The following is a 23,351-nucleotide window of genomic DNA, read 5'->3' as shown; positions in this document are numbered from 1 at the left end:
CAACTTTCCCTGGGAAAAAGCCTTCGGCATCTCAGCCTACAGTGACAGATGTCTGGATTTTCTCTCTGCATTGGCTTTTGTCCCCTGGGTATCCAAAAAAACTAAATCTCCATACGGCACTTTCCATATTGGTGAATGCCTAAGGGCAGAAATTTTCTATGACAGCCATCTCACGCCACGTTCTTGCCTTCTCCTAGAACAAGGTTGACTTCTACCTCACGATATTATTAGCTATTGAACACTCACAGGATGACTGATCTCATTGTATTATTCCATGGCTCCCAGCCAGAGAGTCATTTTGAACTACCCACCATTCTTACTAAACGAACTTTCTTCTCTCACTTCAAGCATCTCAATATAGACTTCCAGCTACAAGCTCTTCCCTCCTGAAGGGCATCAATGGACACGGGCGGCTTTGTCTGTCCTCACTTAGCACTACAGTCATTTTTCTGGATCTGTCAAGGAATTGGGCTCAAACACTTCTGTCAAATTCAAAATCTCTTCTATCAAATATCATCAGTATTCTTTTATTCTAATGCCTATCCTCCCATATTCTGCATCTCTACAATTTACAATACCTTACATATATATTTGTGTATATATACATATATATGTGTATGTATGTATATTACTTCACTTCATCCATGTGAATTCCATTTGTACATAGAAAATGCAAAGTTTGCCTTTTAGAATCTTCTGGGATTTCTTATTTCTCAAACATCTCCCATCGGTATTGGGTTGAAGGAAGAACTTCATGGTGCTCACACTTTGCTGAGGGGTTGGAGGATACAGAAGATCCAGTTCTATTTACCATGGAGCAAGCATGGACAGCGAATCGTTGAGTGGGGGCTTCTATGGGTCAACACTTCCTTTGCCCTATTACACCTCATATTCTTGGAAAGGGACACAAAATTGTTTCATGATCCAAGATTGTCTGTAATATTCCCTCTCAGCATAGATTATCATTCTATGGCTTCATGTCAATGTTTACAGCTTTTATTTTCTTGTCAAAGTTCCCAGAAAAAGCTCCAAAGCATACAGTCACAGATTTGCTGTAGAATTAAGCTGCTTGCCCTCTGTGCGAGATCTGCTGTGTTATGCGCAGCATTTGCTGTACTGTTGGCACTGTTCACCCAAAGACTACTATCTATCAAGTCAGTTCCTTTCATCCTATCTCTTTCTCGCTCCCTTTTTTCCAGGTGGGGGAAAAACTGCACAAAGCTGAAATGGAGAACATGGAACTCCGAGAGACTCTGCACTCACGCCTCAGACAGTATAAGATGGTCACGGAGGAGGAAGATAAAGCGTACCTCCAGAAACAGAAGGTCTATGATGAGTACGTCTCTCCCCTGCTTGCCACCGCTATGGCTGTCTGCCTTGCTGTCCACGTGATGGCCCATCTAAGCTCATCTTCGTTGTCAACACTGTTGACAACAAGATACTCTTTATTTGATAATCAGTTGGCATACTTCTAATCTGCCTCTACAGTGCTGAGAAATGCTTTTCTAGATCAGATTAAATCCATCAAAATTAAGTGCGTTAGTAACACTTGTAAATCAGACCCAGGAAACAATAATTACTGTGTGAGACTTGGCAGAGAGTGCCTTCCCTTTCTCAGGTAGGAGTTTGATTACCTCCCGTGACTTCAGAAAAGACTCATTTCCTGTTTACTACCTATTGAACTCCATTTGGTCCCCAAAGTTTGGTAATTTTACCTCCCAAATATTTCATTTCTGCATTCCATTCCTTCCTCTCTGCTCCACCGCTTGCTTTGACCTGCCTCTCCGAATGTCTTCTCTTCTTTTCCACCCCCAACTTGTCTACTTCCAACCCTTTGACTCAACACTGTCCTATAACAACAGGATGCAAACCTCTGGTCTTGTTGGTCTACAGAGACACCAGAAAAGGCATTCCATCTAATTCTTCCTGGGTGCCTAGGACTTCATCTACTGCTGTGCAGCTGCTAGTGTTCACTGATGCCTTCTGTAGGAATACCACACAGTGGTGTCTTGAAAAGTGAAATTTTGTAAGAAAAGAAAGCCCACTGGTACAACCAGAGTTGCAGTCCATGAAATATAGCTGCTGTGCACACCCAGGGCCATTTATGTGAGGTTGAACTTATGCTCGTTCTGGTACCTTAAACTATATATTTTCTGCAACCAAAGGGCCTCATCTGATTGCACAGAATACCAGCGGTTACGACTCCGCGAGTGCAAACTGTCCCCAGATAACTATTAGAGTCATCATCTAGAATTCTAAATTGTGCTGATGGCAAATGACCACAGCACTAAAAATCTGCTGTCATTGTGGCCTTTTGTCTTCAGTTCAATCTCCATAACACAATGCCATCAACTGGTTGGCCTAAGCTGGGACTTGACGACACTGCCAACACAAACATGCTTAGGTTCTAGTGAGGAAGTGAGGACCCTCTTTGTGACTTACAAATACCTCTCTCTCTCTCTCTCTCTCTCTCTCTCTCTCTCTCTCTCTCTCTTTCCCTCCCTCCCTCCCTCCCTCTCCCCTCCTCTTTTTCTCTCTTTACATAGAGAGTGGCACTGATCTCATCATGAGGACCCCACCCCAACACCTCATCCACACTAAATCCTTTCCGAAAAGTCCCATGACTATGTGCCCAAACATCATCAAATCCTTAAACATAGAAACATGGAACTTAGAGAGCATAGGTTACTTTGCTTTTGGCATCACATGAGGTTTTGAAGGTGAGTCACTTAGATGGGATGCTTTCTCTTCTAGAGAAGTTCTTATCAACATCATTTAAATAAAACTGTGAATTTCTCTTAGCTTCATTTTCTCTGCTATATATCAGCACAAAAAAAATATCAACCATAAGAAGTCTCATTGGCCTGTCAGCAGTGAACTAATTCATTCTACCAATGAGACAGGTATTGTAGCCCTAATTTTGAGATACTGAAATGGAGACTTATCCACAGGGAAGGTTTCTTGCCCAAGGTCCTATTGTAGTTGAGATGTTCAGCCTGACCTCAGAGTTGGTCTAACAAAGAGGTGCAACTACCCCTGCCGTCTTGTGTTAATATGGCAGTTAGTGTTCTTTTGGTGACTTGAGAATTGTCAAGTTTATGAAAGTTCTATGTGTAAATTTATATTAATCCACTGCTTGAACAGAGACTTGTTTGTTTCCATTGGTTTATTTGGTAAATTATTCATAATCTAAGCTTCCCAAGCTCCTTTTAATTTTTTTTAAAGATTTACTTATTTTATGTGCACGGATGTTTTTATTGCATGTACACTTACTTGTGCACTGCATGTGTGCCTGGTGCACAGGGAGGTCAGAAGAGGGAACTGGAGTTATAGATGGATGTGAGCTGTCATCTGGATGCTGAGAATCAAAACCAGCTGGTCCCCTGCAAGAGGAAGAGCTCTTAACCACTGAGCCATCTCTCCAGCCCTTACTTCCTTTAAAAAGGATTTATATATGCAAATTTTTGTATTGGTAAATAAAGAGAATTTTTTTTTTTTTTTGCCTATGGTGTCTAAACCTCTGCATTCAAACCTCCAGCTTCTCTGGGTAATCACCCCAACATTGAGTAAAATGGCCCTCTCTTTTTTTTCCATGCTAGAAATCAGAAACTGATCGCGCTCATTAATCAGAAAGAAAACGTCCTAGCACAGAGAAAAGTCGACATCAAAAACATGGAAGAAGGATTTGAAACCCTGCAGAACCTTTACGAGTATGTTTGTGCCTTTGCCATCTTTACTCTTCCTGTCTTTATTTCTTTAAGCTGGAATCGTAAGTCTGTATGGACGTGTAGTGTATGACAGGGAAGTAAGTTTCTAATTAGCTCTCTCTGTTTCACATTCAAAAAGGTCATGGTCAACGAATATTTTACTACAGGGGTAGACAGGTGCTCCAGAAGCAGAGTGACAAAGGGGTGGACCAGATTTAGGGCCGGGACAAGTATGCGCCTGTCCATTATCTCAACACTCCTCATCGTTATCCGTCGTTTCTGCCATTCTGAGGCACTTGCATTTCTCCCAATAAAGTAATACTCAGTTTCAAATTTAATTTTTAAAGGTAAAAATGTGTCATTCATGGAAACATATTACCCTAATCTCTCTACAGAAATAATTATTAATAGTTTGCTGCACATACTTTGTATGCATATTAATATAAAGACATGTGTATCTATTGTGCATATTTCAAATTGGATTTTATTACTCTATAACATGATCTTCCGCTGAAAATTTTACCTATGTAAAGACGGGAGCACGGCTCAACACAGATATCTCCATACTCAAGCTCTCGGTTCAATCTCTGGCCCCATCAGCGCCAACAAAGCAGAAATCAAAGACTGAGTGAGACCCAAGGCTTTGAGATAGCTACAAGAAAAAGAAAAACATTTTAAGATAAAGGCATAAATAACAACTTTCTGAATAGACCTCCAATAGCCCAGGCATAACAACAAAAACTGTCAGACAGTTATAAAGTTATAAAGTACCAAATTATAATTTTCTTTATGTGCTTGAATGCAAAAATTTTCAACAAAATACTTGCAAACCAAATTCACCAAAACATATAAAAGAAATGATACTTCTTGACGGAGTTGTTTCATCCTAAGAACGCATAGACAGACTCAGGAACAGAAATCACATAATCATCCTAATAGACACAAAAAATCTTTTGACCAAGTTCAAAGTCCTTTCATTAAAAAAAAAAAAATCCCTAAAGAAGCCAGAAAAAGGTCATGCCAACCCTAAACCCCAACAGTACACTAACTGGGGAAAAAATGAAAGTATTTTCTCTAGAGCTAGGTAAGAATCAAAGTATTCACGCTTTGCACACTTAATTCCTATAGTGCTCAACCACAGCAGTGAGATCGAAGGAACAAGAATGAGCACAAACCCGGCACAAAAGAGCACGTTATTTGAATACAAGGCAGTGACAAGGCCAGCTTACACAACCAGGACATGTGGTGGTGGAAACCGCACATAGCAGAGGAGCTCTGGGGTGTGACATTGTATTAGATAAGGGATAAAACACCATGACCAAAGCAACCTGGGGAGGAAAGGGTTTGCTTGTCTTGCCCTTCCACATCCTGTTCCTCATCTAAGGAAGTCAGGGTAAGAACTCAAGCAAGGCAGGAGCCTAGAGGCAGGAGCTGATGCAGAGGCATAGAGGAGTAATGCTTATAGGCTTATTCTCTATGGTTTGCTCAGCCTGCTTTCTTAAAGAACCCAGGGCCACCAGCCCAGAGGTGTCCCCACTCACAAGGCGCTGGGCCCTCCCACATAGACCACCAGTTAAGAAAATGCCCCACAGGTTTGCCTACAGCCTCATCTTATGGAGGCATTTTCTCAACTTTGGTTTCCTCCTTTCAGATGACTTTAGCTTGTGTCAAGTTGACATAAAACTAGCCAGCCAGCACAAACATGAAGTTAGGGTTCTTTGCATGATTGTCTCTGCATAGGTAAGCAACCACTTAAACATCTGTTTTTCATTGTGCTAGCTTCAGAAGGAAAACTATGACCTTCTCCTATGAAGGAGCAGGAAAGCAGAATTGGGCTCATTCAGATTTTACTTTTTGAATAAATAATGCAAATTTATTATTCGTTATAGATTTTTTTTTGAGACCGGATCTCACTATATAGCCATGGCTATCCCAAACTTACTATGTAGACCAAGCTGTCCTTGGACTCACAGAAATCCATCTGCCTCTGCCTCTCGAGTGATAGGATTAAAGGAAGGTGCCACCTCACACCCAGCCCTTTTGATCAGTTATTGTTTGGTTCTTGCTGTGGTCACCAAGAAGCTCAGAATCAAATGTGTAGCTCAATGTTGTTATTGACTTTGGTAATTCTGTGTTATTTTTACCTTATTTTAAATTGGCTCAGGTCATTTTTGGAACATGTTATGCCCATATATAAATCAACAAACTCAAAAAGGAGAGGTAAGATTGTGAAGAACCTTAGAGATCTAAAATAGGCTACTGTCTTTAATAAATAAAAATAAAATAAAATAAAAAATAAAATAGGCTACTAGATCATTTCAAACAGAATATGAGACAGAGGTGTGGTTGTTCCTGGTTGACTTAATTCCATTTTGAATTCTTTAATTTGTATTTCTGACCTTCAAAAATGCATGCAACAATATTTCAAGTGTATGTTTCATTTATGAGTTTTTCTGTCTTTGAAAAGACACAAAGTCACATTTTACCTAGGTGGTATTTGACTTTGTTTCTGTGTATGAAGCTGTGCTGGGAGGGAAGGAAACAAAGCCTTCTGCTCCCGGGGTTGGAATCTTTGCATTTCCTTCCAGCCTACCAGGAGAAAAGGCACACGCTTAAGAGCTGCTCTTAGTTCAAGAATGTGTCTTGCCTTTCTGTGTTCTGTATTGTACAAACTCAGAGCTGTGTAGAATGCAGGGTTACTCAACAGTCTGTTGATCTTGACCCCTCCCATAGCCCAGTGTTGAGTTCCCTTCACAGTCCCTGGTCAGCAAGCCCCCTAGCCTGTGCTGTGGCAGGGTTCTGACTTTCTGTGCTTTCTTCCGTATCTTTACGAATGTTCACACCCTTTCCTTGGTAAGATCACACCTCCATTCTGGCCATCCACATTCCTCCCTATTAACCAATAGCCTCCAGAGACCTGCCTTAAATGCTCTCCTAGACTCGCTTCTCCATTCTTGGATATTCAAGCCAAGGCTTGCAGGAGCACTTCAAGTGCCCTTCTGTAAGAAGGCCAATAAAATTGCAGTTGTTTTACAATTAGCCATACTTATTATAATAAATATGTTAAGACTTTCATATGTGTTTGACAAACTACAAATACAAAATCCAATGTATATTTATTGTTTTTAGAGCAACAAAGGAAGTGTATCGGAAACAAGTAAAAATCTTGTGCGATAATCTAGAAAAAGAACTCCAGAGGAGGTAATGTGATTTAGGGTGTGTGTATGTGTGTATGTGTGTATGTGTGTGTGTGTTATAATCAGTAGTATGTGTTATCTACAGACCAAGAGAATTACTGTCCTAAATTAAATTATATATAAATTCACTCAAGTCCAGATGTGTTTGTTAGATTGTGTTTTGTTTTGCATTGAAAATAACCAGAATTTTCCATCTCAGTCAAGGGAAATCACCAAAGACTGTGACTGCCAATATTGACGTAATGTCTGCTGTCCAGCCAGACTTCTGGGTCAAATTGCAGAAAGGGTGACATGGGGGACAATAATTAAGATCACAGACTTTCACATGGGCTACTCTGTCTTTTAGTTCTAAGCTTGGTTCAGTTAACCTCTTCTCATCCCTACTCCTTGAGTTGGTAATGATGGTGGCCCCCTCCTTACGAATTTGTTGTGAATGTCAAAGAGACGATCCCTCAAAAGTATGTAGATCAAATGTACCTAATAAGCACCCACTATCACTTAGGGATATTTTATTAGTATTGTTGTTGTTGATATTTTAATTTATAAAGCTCAAGTTGTACATTTTTACCAGTCTCAAAAAATATAGGTTTTGTTTTTGTTTTTTATTTTGTTTGTTTGTTTTGAGAACCTAAAATTTGAATGTTTCTTATTGGTGTTTTGGGTGCTTTGGGTAATCCCATTACTATTTCTGCCCACGCCTTCCCTGGAGCCTCCATTCTCAACCTGAAAGAGGAGAGCAGCCCAGTGACGGGTGGTGCTGAGGTAGACAGCATCCTGCCTTCTCACCCATCAATGTGGTAAAATGATAGTCGGACTTGTTTTGCTTTGGGTTTTGTGTAAGCTGCTGTGCCCATATGACGGCAATTCTGCTTTGTTCTGATGTCTAGTGTCATTGCTCAGTGGAAAATAGTCTGCACGCGAAAAAGGCACGCACGCTGGCTGCTTAAGATAAAGGTGGCCATGCGAAAGATCATCGCTAAAATTGAGGAATCAGAAGAGAGGCGAACTGAATTGCTTAAAGAGGTAAGGAAATCCAAAGTGTTTAGAATTATTGTTGTTCCCCACCTTAGAAATCATTAACATCCTCTCAATAGTCAAATAAACCTTATTTTACTGAAAAGTATTTTCTTTTCTCCTGAGTGTATGGTTAGTGGAAGTATTGTTTTCCTATCTTTAGAAGTCTGACTACTTGGTGTATGTTACCTAGGAATGTTTAGATCTTTTTTGTTTTATGATATCTATCTATTATGTATGAGCATATGCTCAAGTGGAGGTCAGAGGAAAACTCCAAGGAACTGGCTCTCCCCTTCTACCACATGGGTCCCAGAAATGAAACTCAGGTCATCAACCGTGGTGAGGTGCAGCAGCTTGGGGCAAGCTGGCCCAAGGGAGATATAACAAATGAAGGAGCAGTGCTCTCTAAGGTGTACCTTTGAGGCGTGGGAGCAGATCCTCACCTCCCACGCGCCCTGTAATACTCCTGTGTTTACCCTTTGTACAGCCACCACTCCCCAACCCTCCCACGCTCTGTGTCCTGTAGATACCGTTTGGTGGAAGACTAAACTTCTAAAGGAAAAGAGTTTACCAGGCAGTTTAGCAATGTAAAGCTAACCGTGACGCGAGGAATGACAAATCTCATTTCCCTCTGATTAGACAAAACAAAGAGAAGAGGAGATCCGTAACTTTGTGAAAGAAATCGAGAAACTTAAACTGAAATTAGTAGAAGAAGAAAAGGAATTTGTCAAAAAAGAAAAAAAGTTAATGAAAGAATTAAGCAAATATGAGGTAATTTTTATTTTGCATCTAAGCATAACTTTGGAGGATTCCGTGAGGGAAACGGGAGTGATATTACGTGTGATCTTGAGCATGTGGAGGTAAAATAAATCTTCCAGTATGAACAAAGGCAGGGTCAAAAGTCTTCTCTGCATCTTTCTTCTTTTTCTGAAAAATAAACAGAAATAGGACAGTTACTTTTTCACTCAAACAAAATAAAGCAAATTTTGCCAAGCAGCAAGCAAGGAACATTGTTGGGAAGGGTAGAGTTGTGACGGAAGCCAGCGGGAGATGGGGAGAGTGCTGAGGAGTACATCTCAGAACTCCTTACAAATTCCCAAAAGCCAACCAGGGGTAAATCAAGGAATGGATATTGGAGAAAGTGGAGAGGACAGACTTCAAACGCATCGAGGCTTCTAGATGCCGTAGATTGCAGACAGCCCCACCACCACCACGCACACACAAATACACATTTTCCGAATGATAATATTAAGTAAGGGCAGGTATCTTGAAAGCCGCCACTGGAAGAACAGCTAAAGAGACTGAAGTTCGGGGTAGAAGCAAAATCAATGGATTTTGATAATTTGGGTCAGAAGTCTTGGCGTATAATGATTGCCAAGCACGTGTAAGTTTCATCCGAGCTTTAATGTGCATACTTCTAATTGTTGGCGAGGCTCTATACACCCTGCTGATGTCTGTCTTGCTTTGAATTCACTGTGTGCTGGACATTGTGTTACTTAGTTTTCTGTTGCTGTGATAAAATGCCGTGACCATGGTAACTTAGAGAAGAAAGATTTTTTTAGCTGACAGTTCCAGAGGGCAAAGAGTCCATTCTTGGTGGGAGACAATGGCTGCAAGTGACATACATGGTGGCCAGAGCAGGGAGCTGAGAGCCGATATCTCAACCACAAGCTGGAGGCAGAGAGAGCAAGGTATTAAGAACTCCAAGCCTGCCCCAGTGATACACTTCCTAAGCCTCACACACCTGGGAGCAAGGACTCAAATGCCCAAGACTATGGGGGACATTTTTTTTCATTCAAACCAGCACAGGTGTGTTAATTAGCTTTCCATTTGCATGTGGTGAATACACAGGAGACCAAGTTGAAGAAATACGTTTTGGTTGCGTAGAAGGTAGGAAAGGAACACAGCAGCAGAGACTCTGAACTGACAGCATCTTTGTAGATTGAATGATAAACCTCCAGGGCGGCTGTTTAGGGCAGCACCTAGCTATCAACCACAGAGTGTGTGTGCCAGCTACCTCTCTCTGTCCTCCCCTCCCCTTTTACTCCAAGCTGTGCAACTGGTCCAACTCACTTTCCTCAACTGACTTGACTTTCTTTAAAGGATCTAATTATTAGAGAAGTGCAGATTAGCAAAGAAAAGGAGGAAGAGCTAGAGGACACCATCCCCTACCTTCAGGTAGCAGAGGAGGAATACAAAGAAAAGAACAGGAACCTCAAGTCCCTCCACAGTGATATTTCAGGTGTGTATGAAGCTTTGCTGACAACCCCTCTCCCCTCTGCTCCGCCAGCATCACAGAGGTGAGAATCCACCACACACCCAAGGAGAAGCGCATCTAGCTTGCCCATCCCATTAAATCCACTTTCTAGTTTGCTTCATCAACCACTTCCTCTTTCCACACCAAGTTCTTCCTCCCAGCCAGTCCCCCCTCCCCCTTCCCTTCTCCCCTTCTTTCCTCCTCTCTCTCCTTCCTCCAAGTAGAATGCCCCCCCACCAACCTATCCTTAAGACTTATCATACCTGAAACTTTCAGAGATATGACCCATGTCTGTAAGTATGTATCTTTTGCCTTCCATCACACAGCATAACATATTAACACAATGTGTGCATGTAGCCGTGTGTGTTCAAATAAAAACAATTGTTTCCACCACAAAAATTAGGTTTGGTCACCTAACCCTGCACCTAAGGCCCAGAGTGTTTGACTCTTGCCTTCCTCCGGAAGTGGGGGGCATTGTCCAGGTACTCTGCACAGGTCTTTAAGCAGCTGCCTTTTCCAGATGTCGTGCATTCTAAATGATGAAAGAGCCATGGGAATCAGAAGGCCAGATCCCAAACTAAAAGAAGGACTGGGATGGGAACGCTAAAATAATAATCTTCTGGGGGAGCAGTGGGAGTGAGCAGCTAGCAGATGACTGTAAAGATGGGGGTCAGCACAGCCCGTGTCAGTAAGATAAACTGAAGGAAATAAATACTTCAAAATGAATAGCAATTACTTCCAAGAATTTAAAATGACAAGACTACATAGATATAACAGTAAGAGCCTGGCCAGTCCCTCTGTCTTCCATCGGAGTTGATTTTCTATTTCTTGTCAGATTTTCATCTGATCAATTCACGTAGGCTTTCACTTGATGCTTTAACTGGGTTTAGAGAAACTTCATTCTCCCCCGTCCGTCCAGTTCTCCTCTTAGTACAAAGCAGAGAGTGAAGAAAACACTGTGAAGAGAAGGATAGGCAACCCTTCACACGCTCTGAATCTCTTACAAAGGAAAGACGGGAAGGAGAAGACAGCAGCAAGGAAGAAGGAATGGAAGGTTGAAGCGCACGGTGCCTGCCTAGACAAGATGGACCCGCACAGGCGCAGTTCCCACACGGGGCGAGGGGGATAGTGAAACACAGTGCCTAACACGTGCATCCGTCTCAGCGCCCTCCCGAAGCCTGACACCAGCGTGTGGAAAAGCATGCCTGCAAAGTTGCAGTTTCACAAGAAAGGAGGCACGAGCGAGGAGATAGCCCACATCTGTTGACCTTCTGCTTACCTGCTGTCGGATAATAAGCGTCACCAGATTTGGGGAAAGAGTGACCGGGTAGAGGTGACAGTAGAAAGGGAATATGAGCAGAAGAGCCCATGGAAGAGGACATCATAAAGCCCCAAAGCTCTCTCTCTAGAAGGCAGATTGTAGGTATTGCAGTATCTCAGGGCTGTGGAGATACAGCCATAGAAAGGGTAGCTAACGCAGCAGTTGGGTCCCCAGGTGAAGTCCTTCCTCTGAGTTGTAGCTGAGGAACTACTTTCCCTTAATGCGGGCAAAGAAATGGGACAAGGGGTTCCCAACTTGGAGCACCTACTATGGCTGAGGGCAGATGGCAGGTTGTGTTGTGGCGGTATCCCATCCCCCTGCCTGGTTAGAGGAGTGTAGCCAGCCAGGTGAGCCCATTTTAGGGTAAAAAGCTGATTTCCATAAAAAGTCATCGGGAAGATACCAAGTCATGGAAAAGTGGTGAAGGAGTTTTATCTTTATCAAGTAGGGCTAGACATAACACACCACAGCGACTGAAATTCCTCCCCTGAACTTGCCTTCTGAGATTTGCCCAGGCTGGAGAACTGACGCCATGTTTAAGAGCGTGGATTACTCTCCAAAAGGTCCCAGGTTTGATTCTCAGCACCCACGTCGCATGACTTTACATCAGGTGACAGACAATGGCCTGTAATTCCAGCTCCAGAGGGAACCAATGCCTTCTGGTTGCAGTGAATACAAACACATACACAGACGTACACAAAATTTAAAAAAAAAATAGGTCTAAATTTAAAAAAGAAAAAAGATTGATTTCCCCATACTACATTGCTCCACCGACGGGGAGACCAGATGATTATTCCACTGAGGAAACCGAACTATTCAAACCCCAACACAGATACTGAGAGTGGATGGACGCCTTCCTGTAAAGTAGCTGGGCAGTGATTAAACATGCCTTGCGACTGTGGTGCAGATTTTGGTGCCCATTCATGCCACTGACATGAAGCATCGTGACATTTGGCTCACTACTGACTAGTCCCTTCCTTACACTGTTGCGATGACCTAAAGAGCGAAACTTTGTTGACACAAAAAAACCATAACTTTATGGGGAGGTTGAAGGGAAGAAACCTAGGTGTGGGTAGGGATAGAGAATATGTAGACAAGAATTAAGACACCAAATTTCCCGACGTTGTGCTAAGAAGTAGATAGAATGTCTGAAAAGAATCACAGCCTTCTTAGCATATAATTTAAGAAAATTGAGCTAAGCAGAAGGCACAACTAAAGGGATTATTTTTTATTGATTTTTATTGAGCTCTACACTTTTCTCTGCTCCCCTCCCTGCCTCTCCCCTCCCCCTGGGATTATTTATAAAATGTGGTTGAGGGACTAGAGAGATGGCTCAGCGGTTAAGGACACTTGGTACGCAGTCATGAGGATTGGAGTTCAGGTCACAGTGCCTATGAAATAAGCCAAGAGTCCCTCGAACCCCAGAAACTCAGCCCCGATGCCTCCACACACCTTTGAGCACATACATGTGTGCACCTCTGTTTCTCTCACACATATGTAAATAAACCAAACCAAAAGAAACTGACAGATCACGGGTGGATCCCAAAGAACCAGACCCAGGGGTAAATGCACTGCAGAGCTGCTGTCTCTTCTGCTTAGAGTTTACCACAGTGTGATTGTTAAGCCTGTGCATTCTTACACTGAGATATTTTTTTTTAAACCAAATTACTTCGCGGACATTTATTTTCTCTCTCTCCCTCTCTTTAAACAGCGAAGAAGCAAGAGGAGTATTTATTGAGCAACTACATTTTCCGCCTTAGGAAAGATATCATCCGATACATGGACAACACGGTAAATAATGGCTGTGGTTCGTCTGTCTTGGCTTTCTGTGTTGTGCTGTTTGCAGAGTCAGGGACTGAATTCCAGGCCTTTGGATGCTAGACAAGTTCTGTACCGCCGGAACTACATCCTCGGGCCCTGGTTTTCTGAGAAGGGTTTTCCTGTGTAGGCAGTCTTCAACTTAAACTAGTGAATCTCCTGCCCTAGGCTCCAGAGTGCCGGGATAAAAAGGATGCTACCACCCAAAGGCCCCGCCTTCTCCTCCTTCTTTAATTTGAAACACTGGTGAGTATTTAGTATCATTTGCACTCACCAGTAACTTAGTTTGTCTGAAACTGACTTATTTAAGTTATTCTACCAACGTCAGTGTTTAAAATTGTATTCAATATATACATATGGAGGGAAGTTTTGCACTGCTGTGATATATACCTGAGAAAACCAACTTAAGGGAGGGAAGGTTTATTTGATCTCAGAGGTCCCTGAGAGTCTGGCTCCTCTTGTTTCTGAGCTTTCAGCACAAAGGTCTTGGCTGAGAAAAGCTTTTCACCTCATGGCCACCAGGGGGCAGAGAAGAGTATTAGGAAGAAGGGAATGGGAACAAGCTACAAAAGCGCAGGCCCAGAAATCCATTTCCTCCACCCAGGCCTGCAAATACTCTGTACAAGATTTGAACCCCTCAGTGCACTAATTTTGTCATGATCTAATCATCTCTGAAACGCCCTCAAAGAAATGGCCAGAAATGAGCTTCACACATCTTCTGTATTACAGTTCTCAATTCCATCAGATTAACACATGATTAACAAGGTGGGGGCACCTGGAACCAGCTCAAATATAATGAGAGAAAAAAATATGGACCCGTGAGGAGACTTCAGTGTTCTCAGTTATAGGATGGGGATCAGACTGCACTCTTTGAGGCCGAATACGCAGAGATCGTGGGACATAGAACAGGAGCAAAGAAATGTTTACTCTCTTTCAAAATACATAGTCCATAGTTTCATTATAATTTTTTATGTGGAGTTGGTCAATTGAACATGAAATTATCCTATTCTTTGAATATCTGGATATCATGCATGATTTTTGATATGCTGTGGGTAAGAAGAAATATGGACAAGAACATTACAAGCAAGTGTAATGTACACGCACACACATGCACACACACACACACACATGCATACACACACTCACACACACACTTTTTTCTAAGAAGATGCTCCTGGTGAGTAACATGACGGATAAAGACCATGAGGTTTATGATGCTATAATAATTAAGAACCGCATAGAGACATTCGCAGTTCAGGGTTATCCTGGGCTGCACAGCGAGTCCTGAAGCCAGCCTGGGATACTTGACACCTTGTCTCAAAAGCAAACGAACAGCAGAAAAATAAACAGGTAAATAAGTATTCATAGAATAAATATCACCTCCTTCTAGAACATTCTGTCTTCCTTTAAAATGTCAGTGCATCCTTCTCCCGGCTCCCCACTTTGGCCGGGTTTCAAACATGTCCTATTCTGTGACCTTTTGTTAGCATCTAGGGTACTTCAGGTTCACGCATGACCTTACCAGAATCCAGAAACAAGTTTTTAGGAAGCAGCTTTTGCTAAAAGATTGCCACAGTCAACTGGACGGCTCAGGGATGAGTGCAGAACCAGGTGACCGAGGTAGACTAATGCTGGTGCCCTGCCCTTTGACCCCTGGGAGATAATGATGTCTTTTATGTTTGGGCAGGACAGTTTGAAGACAGAATTAAAACATTTACGAGATATCGAAAGTAAAAAAACCAAAGAGCATTTTGAAATTCTAAAGAACTTAGAAAACGAAGTCTATGTAAATGACCAGAAGGCAACCCTTCTCATCCTGGAAAACAAAAAATTAAGAGAAGTAAGTTCAACAGCACTTCACTCTCCCTAGATTGATTGCCTGGACCAGCGGTACTCACATGAGAAAAGACAAGAATAACACACGTAACAAACTTTAGAAGGGTGCAGTCTTCCACCCCCTCCCAGTCATTCCCACCTCTCCCCACAAGAATACCACCAACTTCTAACAGCAGAGATTGGTTTTGCCTGGATTCAACCATTACATGTGAAGAACTGTTGAGTGAGGTTTCTGTCCTGCCCTGTACTGCAGTCATTCAATCCCAAAGAATCACACAGAGGTCTACATTAGTTATAAACTGAATGGCCTAGTATCTCAGGCTTCTTGTTAACTCTTATAACTTATATTAGCCCATAATTCTTGTCTGTGTTAGCCACATGGCTTGGTACCTTTTTTGGCGAGGCAGTCACATCTTGCTTGCTCTGTGTCTGGCTTCCTCTCTGTCTGGGTGACAACTACAGACTGAAACTTCCCTCTTCCCAGCATTCTCATGGCCCCGCCTCCTCTTCCTGCCTGGTCGCTGTTGCCCTGCCTATACTTCCTGCCTGGCTATTGGCCAATCAGCATTTTATTAAAAATAATACAAGTGACAGGATAAAAGACCATTGTCCCACAGCAAAGGACAGTGCTGCATACACAGTTTTGCTCAGTCTCCTACCTCTGAGGTTCATCCTCACTGAGTATAACTCATTCCTCTTCATTCTGCATAGTATTCCTCCATATGACTAGTATTTATTTCAACAGTACTATTATTGGGGGTTTGGAGAATTTCTTTGGGCTGTTACCAGCCCTGTTCCTAAGCCCATTCAAGTAATATTATTTTGATAGACAGGCATAGTTCTGTTGGGTATAGATCCTAACTAAAACTGCAAAGTCATCAGGAGATGAATCTTCTGCAGTCCTGCAGAGTGCCAGGCTCCCAAAGGGCAAGGCACTGAATGCCCCTCCCACCAGCAATGAGTGAGATCCCTGACACTCACACTGTGTCCACGTCACACTAAGAAACGAACACAGACTTCCTCTTAGATTAGTTTGACCAAGCGCAAGCCCAATTTTGGAATCTCCGCTTTTCTCCTCACGTCTTCCAACTGTCTGAAGGCTGTTTCTAGCAAGTCTATTGTGTACACCTGGTAAATCCCCAGTGCCTGTCTATTGTGTTTCTGTCTGCTCTGTGACTGTGTCTGGCCTTTACAAAAAGCTCTATATTTATTAAACAGCACAGAAAGCACAGTATGGGAAAGAGATGAAGGAATTCTTTACAGAAATCTTATCAAAATTTTATAAGAGGAACAGTCGCTTAACTGACCCAGAATAGCATTCAAAACCTCAAGGAGATGTTATCAACCTATATCCATGTGTTCCAACATATATGGGATATTTGTTTAGTTTAAGGCTCCCTTTAACCTATTAGCTGCTTTCAGAAAACAGTTATCACCACACACACACACACACACACACACACACACACACACACATTATTCTAGGTCAAGGGCATGGAAGAGTTCAAAACTTAAGCTCAAAGCTATGAATTTACCTTGAGTTGTAAAAGCTGATTGCGTGTGAAGTTGGTTGCATTGTTCTCTTTTACATGCAGGCTAAACTCAGACAGGCTGAGCACACAATAGGCCAGCTGGTTGAGAACATAATTATAAACAGTCTCAAGGCATATTATTGACACGGTGCCTAGGCCAAAGAAAGGGTTAGTCTCTTTGGCATCAAGAACTATTCTCAGAAAAATGTCCTCATACTCACCCAACTGTCTTTGTGCAGCTGAGCTATTCTGGTGGGTGTGTGCCTGGTGTTCCTCAGATCTGAGTCCCTTTGACAACTAAAGAAACACCCGTATGTGTGTTGTTGGGCACACAGATATCTTCACTTGTAAAATTCGTCTTCTAGTTTTCCCTGCCTAGCTAAAAAATTAAGTTGTCTGTACCATATCAACTGATAATTCAAGAGCAAATAAGTCTGTTCATTTAACCCCTAAAGTTATAATCTTAATTTATTACCACTAATTTTCGGGCTTATATCTCAAAAGAGTGAGGCTTGCCTGTTTATACTTAAGATTTACTCATTTTAATTTTAGAATGGTATGTTTAATAATTAAATCTATTAAATTCAGATTTTAGTGCTCAGAACTATTGATTCCAACAGCCTTTTTATAGTACATGAATATTACATAATTTCTATATTTCATAATGTTACAGACAGTTATAAAAAATTTTATATACTATTCCTTTGTTTGAAAGATGTGAGTTAGAGTCTGTCACTCACTGGGGACACTGTCCTTAGTGTCTGCAGTTGAACGTTTAGAAGGACATCCTACATCAAGTGTCTCACAGGGTGAATGTTGCTTCTTTGTAAACATTGCCCCCACTCAACTGTAATAACCTCCAAGTCAGGGTCTGCATCAATGTCCCAAGAGTTTGAGACTTGATCCTATTTAGTGCACATAACAACTTCAGAAGTCGGGTAGTACATTATGTACCGTACTTTTTTGTTGTTTGTTTGGTTTTGGTTTTTTTTGAGACAGGGTTTCTCTGTAGCTTTGGTTCCTGTCCTGGAACTAGCTCTTGTAGACCAGGCTGATACTGAACTCACAGAGATCCACCTGCCTCTGCCTCCCGAGTGCTAAGATTAAAGGCGTGCGCCACCACCGTCAGGCTCATTATGTACCTTTTAGAAGAGAAAACACTCTGATTTTTGTTTCTTTCTTTCTTTGTTACAAGAATTGTTAACCTATAGAGAAGAATAAAAACACATTCTTTCAGTAGAGCCTGGTAAGGGAAGTAACCTGGCCACTGACTAGCCAGATGACGTTATGGAGATCTCACACACGGCTCTGTGTGATTTATGTCTGTCTGGTAAACGGCGAGAGTTATCCCCACAATCACATGCTTCATCTGGTAAAGCGAAAACAGCTGAAGGGCTAATGCTTCTCAGAAAGATTTTGTACTCTGAAAAACTTTGGTTCTCAGTAGCCCGCAGATACTCAACCCAGGATCGGGCAGCAAGTCTTTGACCCAAACTTGAGAGGACTTTTATCCTGAAGCATCCTGCTATTTTCTCCTCCTATAGAGAAAATATCTAACGTTTACTAAAAGGACGAGAATTTCTATTGCTCTATTTTGCACAAGGAACATTTTTCTTGTGGATATGAAGAATTGGGGCAGAAGGTCTTTTAACGTCTTCCTTTGTCCAGCCTTATTGGAGCACCATGTTTATTTCTTTGGTTGCTGAACCAGTAAGAAAGCAGGACCTTGAGCCGGTCGATGGTGGCGCACGCTTTTAATCCCAGCACTCGGGAGGCAGAGGCAGGCGGATCTCTGTGAGTTCGAGACCAGCCTGGTCTACAGAGCTAGTTCCAGAACAGGCTCCAAAGCTACAGAGAAACCCTGTCTTGAAAAACCAAAAAAAAAAAAAAAGAAAAGAAAGCAGGACCTTTTGTCTTCTCCTGTGAATGGAGGGAGACACGGTGGAACGGTCGGTGGCATTGTGAAGCATCAACACATGTTTGGTGAATGACTGCATGAATGTTGTACTCTGTGCGGTGGGCAGGCGCTGATAGCTGTTGTGTGCCTTTCGTTCTTAGCATCTTGCCTACCTGAAGAAACAAACCAAGATATACATAGAAAGGCAGCAAACAACCGTGCAGGAGTCAGGGAACCTGTCTTGGGAACTGATAGCTCAGCACAGTAAGTCGCGCCCCACTCAGCTTTGCTCTTACTTAAATCGGTTTTTTATTCATTTGCATCCATTTAAAAATTCGAGGATTTTGAGGAATAGATGAGCCCTGGCTGCCCTTGCCTCCACAGCAAAGTGTAAACCGAGTTCGTGACACAGTTTAAATATGAAATGTCCTTTCCCCGGCTCCTGTTATAAGTTTGTAGAGCCATGCAGAAGGTTGTGGGGCCTCTAGGGGGTGAGGCCTGGCTGATGGAAGCACATCTTCAGGAACAGGCCTTTAAAGGTTATAACCGTCCCTGAGTCTGGCCTGCATCCTTTGTTCCCCGGGCTACCAAGAAACATGGAATCTCCACCACACAGCCCCATCAGCACCGCCTGCTGCTCCACTGTGCCACAGTGAATGGAGTCCTCTGAAACCATAGGCCTAAACAGCCTCCTTCCTTAAGTCCTTTCTGCCCGCTGTTTATTTCAGTTACAAAAGTGGCTGCTGTCACCTGTCCCTTCCAGCTGATCTTCCACCAGGCTCTGGACGCCACCAACCTGCCTTCTAACACTAACAATTAACAAATTGTTAAAGAGATGACGTAGTATGCACCCCTCTGCTCTTGGCCTCTTTGCCTCTGCAAAGTGTATTTTAAAAATTCCTTCATAAAGCCAGATGTGCACATGTATGGTGGGAGAACTCACATCTGTAATCCAACACTTAGGCTGAAACAGGAATTGATGCGAGTTAAAGACCAGCCGAGGCTACACAGTAAGTTTCATGGCAGCCTGGACTGGAGTTTTAAACTATTGTGGTCTCAAAACAACCACAATGAACAAGCCACACGCTGTCAGGAACCACAGCGGCCCCCGCTGGTGCACTGCAGCAGTAACGGCTATGCATCATTTCTGGTGAAGAGACATGGATGCCATGGCAACTCTTATACAAGAAAACATTTAATTGGGGTGGCTCCTTACAGCTCCGAGGTTTAGACCATTATCATCATGGCAGGAAGCATGGCGGTGTTCAGGCGGGCAGGGTGCTGGAGAAGGAGCTGAGAGTCCTTACATCTTGACCCACAGGCAGCTGGAAGTGGTCTGAGCCACTGGTGTGGCTTTCACCCCCCATCATTCTGGAAGTAGAAACATATAGATAAAAATATTTTAATTATTAAAATGTTGATTGTTTTTGCAACCATCGTGTTTTATATCTTTCAGAACACTATTCAGATTTCTTGGCACAATTTCAGATCAATATTCAGGTGAGCGTTCATCTTGAATTGTTCTGGGTATCGCGTTTCCAAAGGAGTTCACCTGCCATTAAATGTGTGTGTGTGTGTTCATCTTTGTGTATGTGTGCATGTGTGCATGTTCACATGTGCATGTACTGGTATGTACTCATGCACATGTGGACAGAATTGTGAGACTATGGGAGGTTGACAGGGTAGGGTCAGCATCACATCCATTGTGTTAAATGTCACTATGAAATCTTAATCCTTTCAAAAGTCATCTTCTTACACTACCAGTCAGCCACCACGATCAGTCTCTCCTCCCCTGCCTCCCTCCCTCCTTCCCTCCCTCCTCCTTTCCTTTCCTTCTGTTCTCATTCGGTCTTTGCCTTTGCAAGTTTACATACGATACATCTGTGTTGTGAGCCTGTGCTGACAGCTCTGACTCACTCTGTATTTACCAGGTGTTCAGCGCCTCTCTTCCCCTCCTCCTCTATGCAGGGGACGAGTCAGGCAGGCTGCTTTGAATATAGCCTCTGCATGGTTCTAAAAGTCACTTCGTGTGACTAATACCAATCTTTCATACATAACATCATTTTGGAAAGAAACCACTCAGAATGTTGTCTTGTTGTAATTATATTCACACCCGTCCCCAAATGCCATTCCTTTAAGGAACTGGTGAACACTGGAGCAGACACCTTTCAAGAAATTAAGACTTTAATAGAGAAGCTACAATACAGGGATAAGAGGATCGAGGCCATTAGTGCCTGGCTGCTGGGCAGCATCGAACGGCTGCGTCTTCTTATGCTGGAGGAATCACCGTCTGAACTTCGTCCTAATCAGTACTCCGACAAATTAGGTAACGTAGAACTTCCTGCTACCTTGTAGTAGCTAGTGACATCAAAATAAGGGGCTCCTCAGAGACTGGTCACCAAAAGGCGGGGAAGGACTGTGCTCACTGGTGTTGAGCATCCCACCAAACACAGGTACTCACCTTGGGTTGAGGTTGTTAGAATCCTCTCTCAGTTCTTTCTTTTGCTTAGGATAGTTTTCAAGCGAACTCATCTCAAATCTTCTTCTTCATTATAAAAATCGAAACCTTAGATAATCCATTATTGAGACAGGATTTTACTGTGGAGTCTAGTGTGACTGTGAAGGGTCTTCCTGCCCGAACTTCCTGAGGGCTGGAATTATAGGCATGAGTCCCCACACCCAACTCAGAAACATTGTTTAAAAGGCTTTTAATTCTTGCATTCTGGGGCTGGAGTGATGGCTCAGTGGTTTAACGCACTCCTTGCTCTTGCAGAGGACCAGGGTTCAATTCCCTGCCCGACCGGATGACTCACAACCATCCTAGCTCCAGGGGATTTGCTGCCCGCCCTCTTCTAAGCTCCGTGGCTACCAGGCCTTTACACAGTAGAAGTACATACAAGCAAAACATTCAAGCATACAAAATTAACTGAATTTTATAATAATACTAAACAAACTCCCTACATTCTTGAACAGAAAAAAATTGAATCTAATTTCATCTCGCCTTCCTCAGATGAATTTGGTGCTAAAATAGCAATTCTCTGAAAAAAAAATATATCGAGGGATGTCTTCTGAGTATTTCTGAGATGCAGACGTGTAGCATGACCTCTGACCTTGCTTCATGGGCTTACAGCCCAGCTGTCTACTTCACCCTCAATCCCTGTGACTGTGTCACGTTAGATTGGCACCCAAACTCTGCTCAAAATAGGGATGTCGTGAGAAATAGAGGGAACTCTTGCATGGATTCAGCCCAGAACTCCCAGTGAAGAAGTCATGAAGAAGTCACTTGAGCAGAAGGGACCGTGGGGAACAGCTATGAGGGGACGGGATGATGAGGACAGATGCAGGGATGGAATGAGAGGAACACCGCCTAGCATGGGTGCAGTTTCTGAGATCATTGGGTTGAATATCAATGAGTAACCATCAGATTGTGTGTAAAGATCAGTGTAGAGGATGAAGTGGGATAAAAGTAAAGCAGGGGAAAGAGCCAGGGCTAAAAAGCATTCCAATAGTGGGCACAACCTGTTTTCTGGAGGCTTGGCTGGGTAAGTAAAGTCTGAATAGCTGGGACATCGTGGGTCAGCCCTCTCCACCGCTGAAAGCAGACCCGGGGGCTTGGCGGAATGCACTGTGCACATGTCTGTGGTCCCCGGCCACCTGACTACTCTGTGCATTTCCCTGACGAGGCACAACCACATCCATCACCGGAGACAAAGCAGAGTTCAAGAGCTCACTTGTTCCTAAGTGTCATAGAGTTCAGAGCAGGGACTCACTTGTCTCCTGACTCCATCGGGGCACTTATTCAGATATAGCCGAAAGCTAAGTGCTAAAATGTGGCTATAACGCGGGTTCTAGACCGTGGTTTCTAGTCCTTGGATCATAGGTAGTAAAGCAGCTGGTGGTCTCCAAACATCAGTTCCCATTTAGGAAGCAAATATTAAATATTCTGCTGATATTTGGTGTTGCCATCCTTTAACATTTGTGCTTTTGACTATCAACATATAGAGAAATATAAATTGCTAATATGTGATTTAGCTTAGGATTCAAGGTAGAGGTAAAATAAGCTGGGGACCACTGGTCTCCATATCCTGGGGTCAAAAGGTCTAAGCAGGGTATAGTGGTGCAGGCCTTTAATCCCATCACTCAGGAGGCAGAGGCAGGAAGTCTGGTCTACAGAGTGAATTCTAGGACAGCCAAAGCCACATAGTGAGACCCTGTCTCAAAAAAAAAAAAAAAAAAAAAACAACTACAGCCAAAAGTCTTTCTGCCTGTCATTAGAATCCTTGGGGAAAGCTTACAGACTGGCGAGAAGTGGAGTGTATTATAGCCATGTTCATTCGTATATTACATAGCCTGTGGTTCCATGCTATAAACGACAGAGTACCTCCGCCACGGGCCATGTGACTCTCCAAGACTAGAACATCTACTACCTGACTCTATAGAGAAAACATTTAGGACTAGCCAGGCTCCTGTCTAGTCCCATGAAAGGCTCTTCTGACAAAGCCTGAGCTCACACAGGTTGAGGGAAACGAAGACTGATTTTGTTTCTAGACCACACAACAGTAGACATCTACAATGAAATAAAATGAACATTGTATTTTCACCTCAAATGAAAAGGATACATGGAAGAATCCAGTCATTACAGAGAGTTTCCCAAAGTCAGTAGACTATCGAGAGACAAACCTGTAATTTAGAGCTGGGCGCTTGAGGCTGCAGAAACATCTTCGTCACTAAAAGCACAGGCTGCTCTCGCAGCTGATCCACATCTTGGTTCC

General features: G+C 42.9%; 1 protein-coding gene across 1 annotated transcript in view; it reads left to right on the top strand.

Annotated features, from left to right (window-relative positions):
* The window catches only part of Ccdc175 (coiled-coil domain containing 175), a 43,572-nt gene extending 22,426 nt beyond the window's left edge, over nucleotides 1-21,146 (top strand). Inside the window, exons 9-19 of the mRNA XM_050153577.1 lie at nucleotides 1,200-1,336; nucleotides 3,600-3,710; nucleotides 6,837-6,908; nucleotides 7,792-7,927; nucleotides 8,558-8,689; nucleotides 10,022-10,160; nucleotides 13,208-13,287; nucleotides 15,002-15,154; nucleotides 18,741-18,843; nucleotides 20,036-20,079; nucleotides 20,719-21,146. Of these exons, the coding sequence (XP_050009534.1) occupies nucleotides 1,200-1,336; nucleotides 3,600-3,710; nucleotides 6,837-6,908; nucleotides 7,792-7,927; nucleotides 8,558-8,689; nucleotides 10,022-10,160; nucleotides 13,208-13,287; nucleotides 15,002-15,154; nucleotides 18,741-18,843; nucleotides 20,036-20,079; nucleotides 20,719-20,934 (1,323 nt within the window). The 3' untranslated portion in view covers nucleotides 20,935-21,146. The remainder of the gene's footprint in view (nucleotides 1-1,199; nucleotides 1,337-3,599; nucleotides 3,711-6,836; nucleotides 6,909-7,791; nucleotides 7,928-8,557; nucleotides 8,690-10,021; nucleotides 10,161-13,207; nucleotides 13,288-15,001; nucleotides 15,155-18,740; nucleotides 18,844-20,035; nucleotides 20,080-20,718) is intronic.
* Nucleotides 21,147-23,351: the final 2,205 nt, after the last annotated feature.

This window comes from Alexandromys fortis, unplaced genomic scaffold (assembly GCF_014885135.2).
Source record: "Alexandromys fortis isolate MF-2015 unplaced genomic scaffold, M_Fortis_MF-2015_v1.1 scaffold_82, whole genome shotgun sequence".
NCBI lineage: Eukaryota > Metazoa > Chordata > Mammalia > Rodentia > Cricetidae > Alexandromys > Alexandromys fortis.
This window is presented reverse-complemented; position numbering and strand designations above follow the sequence as displayed.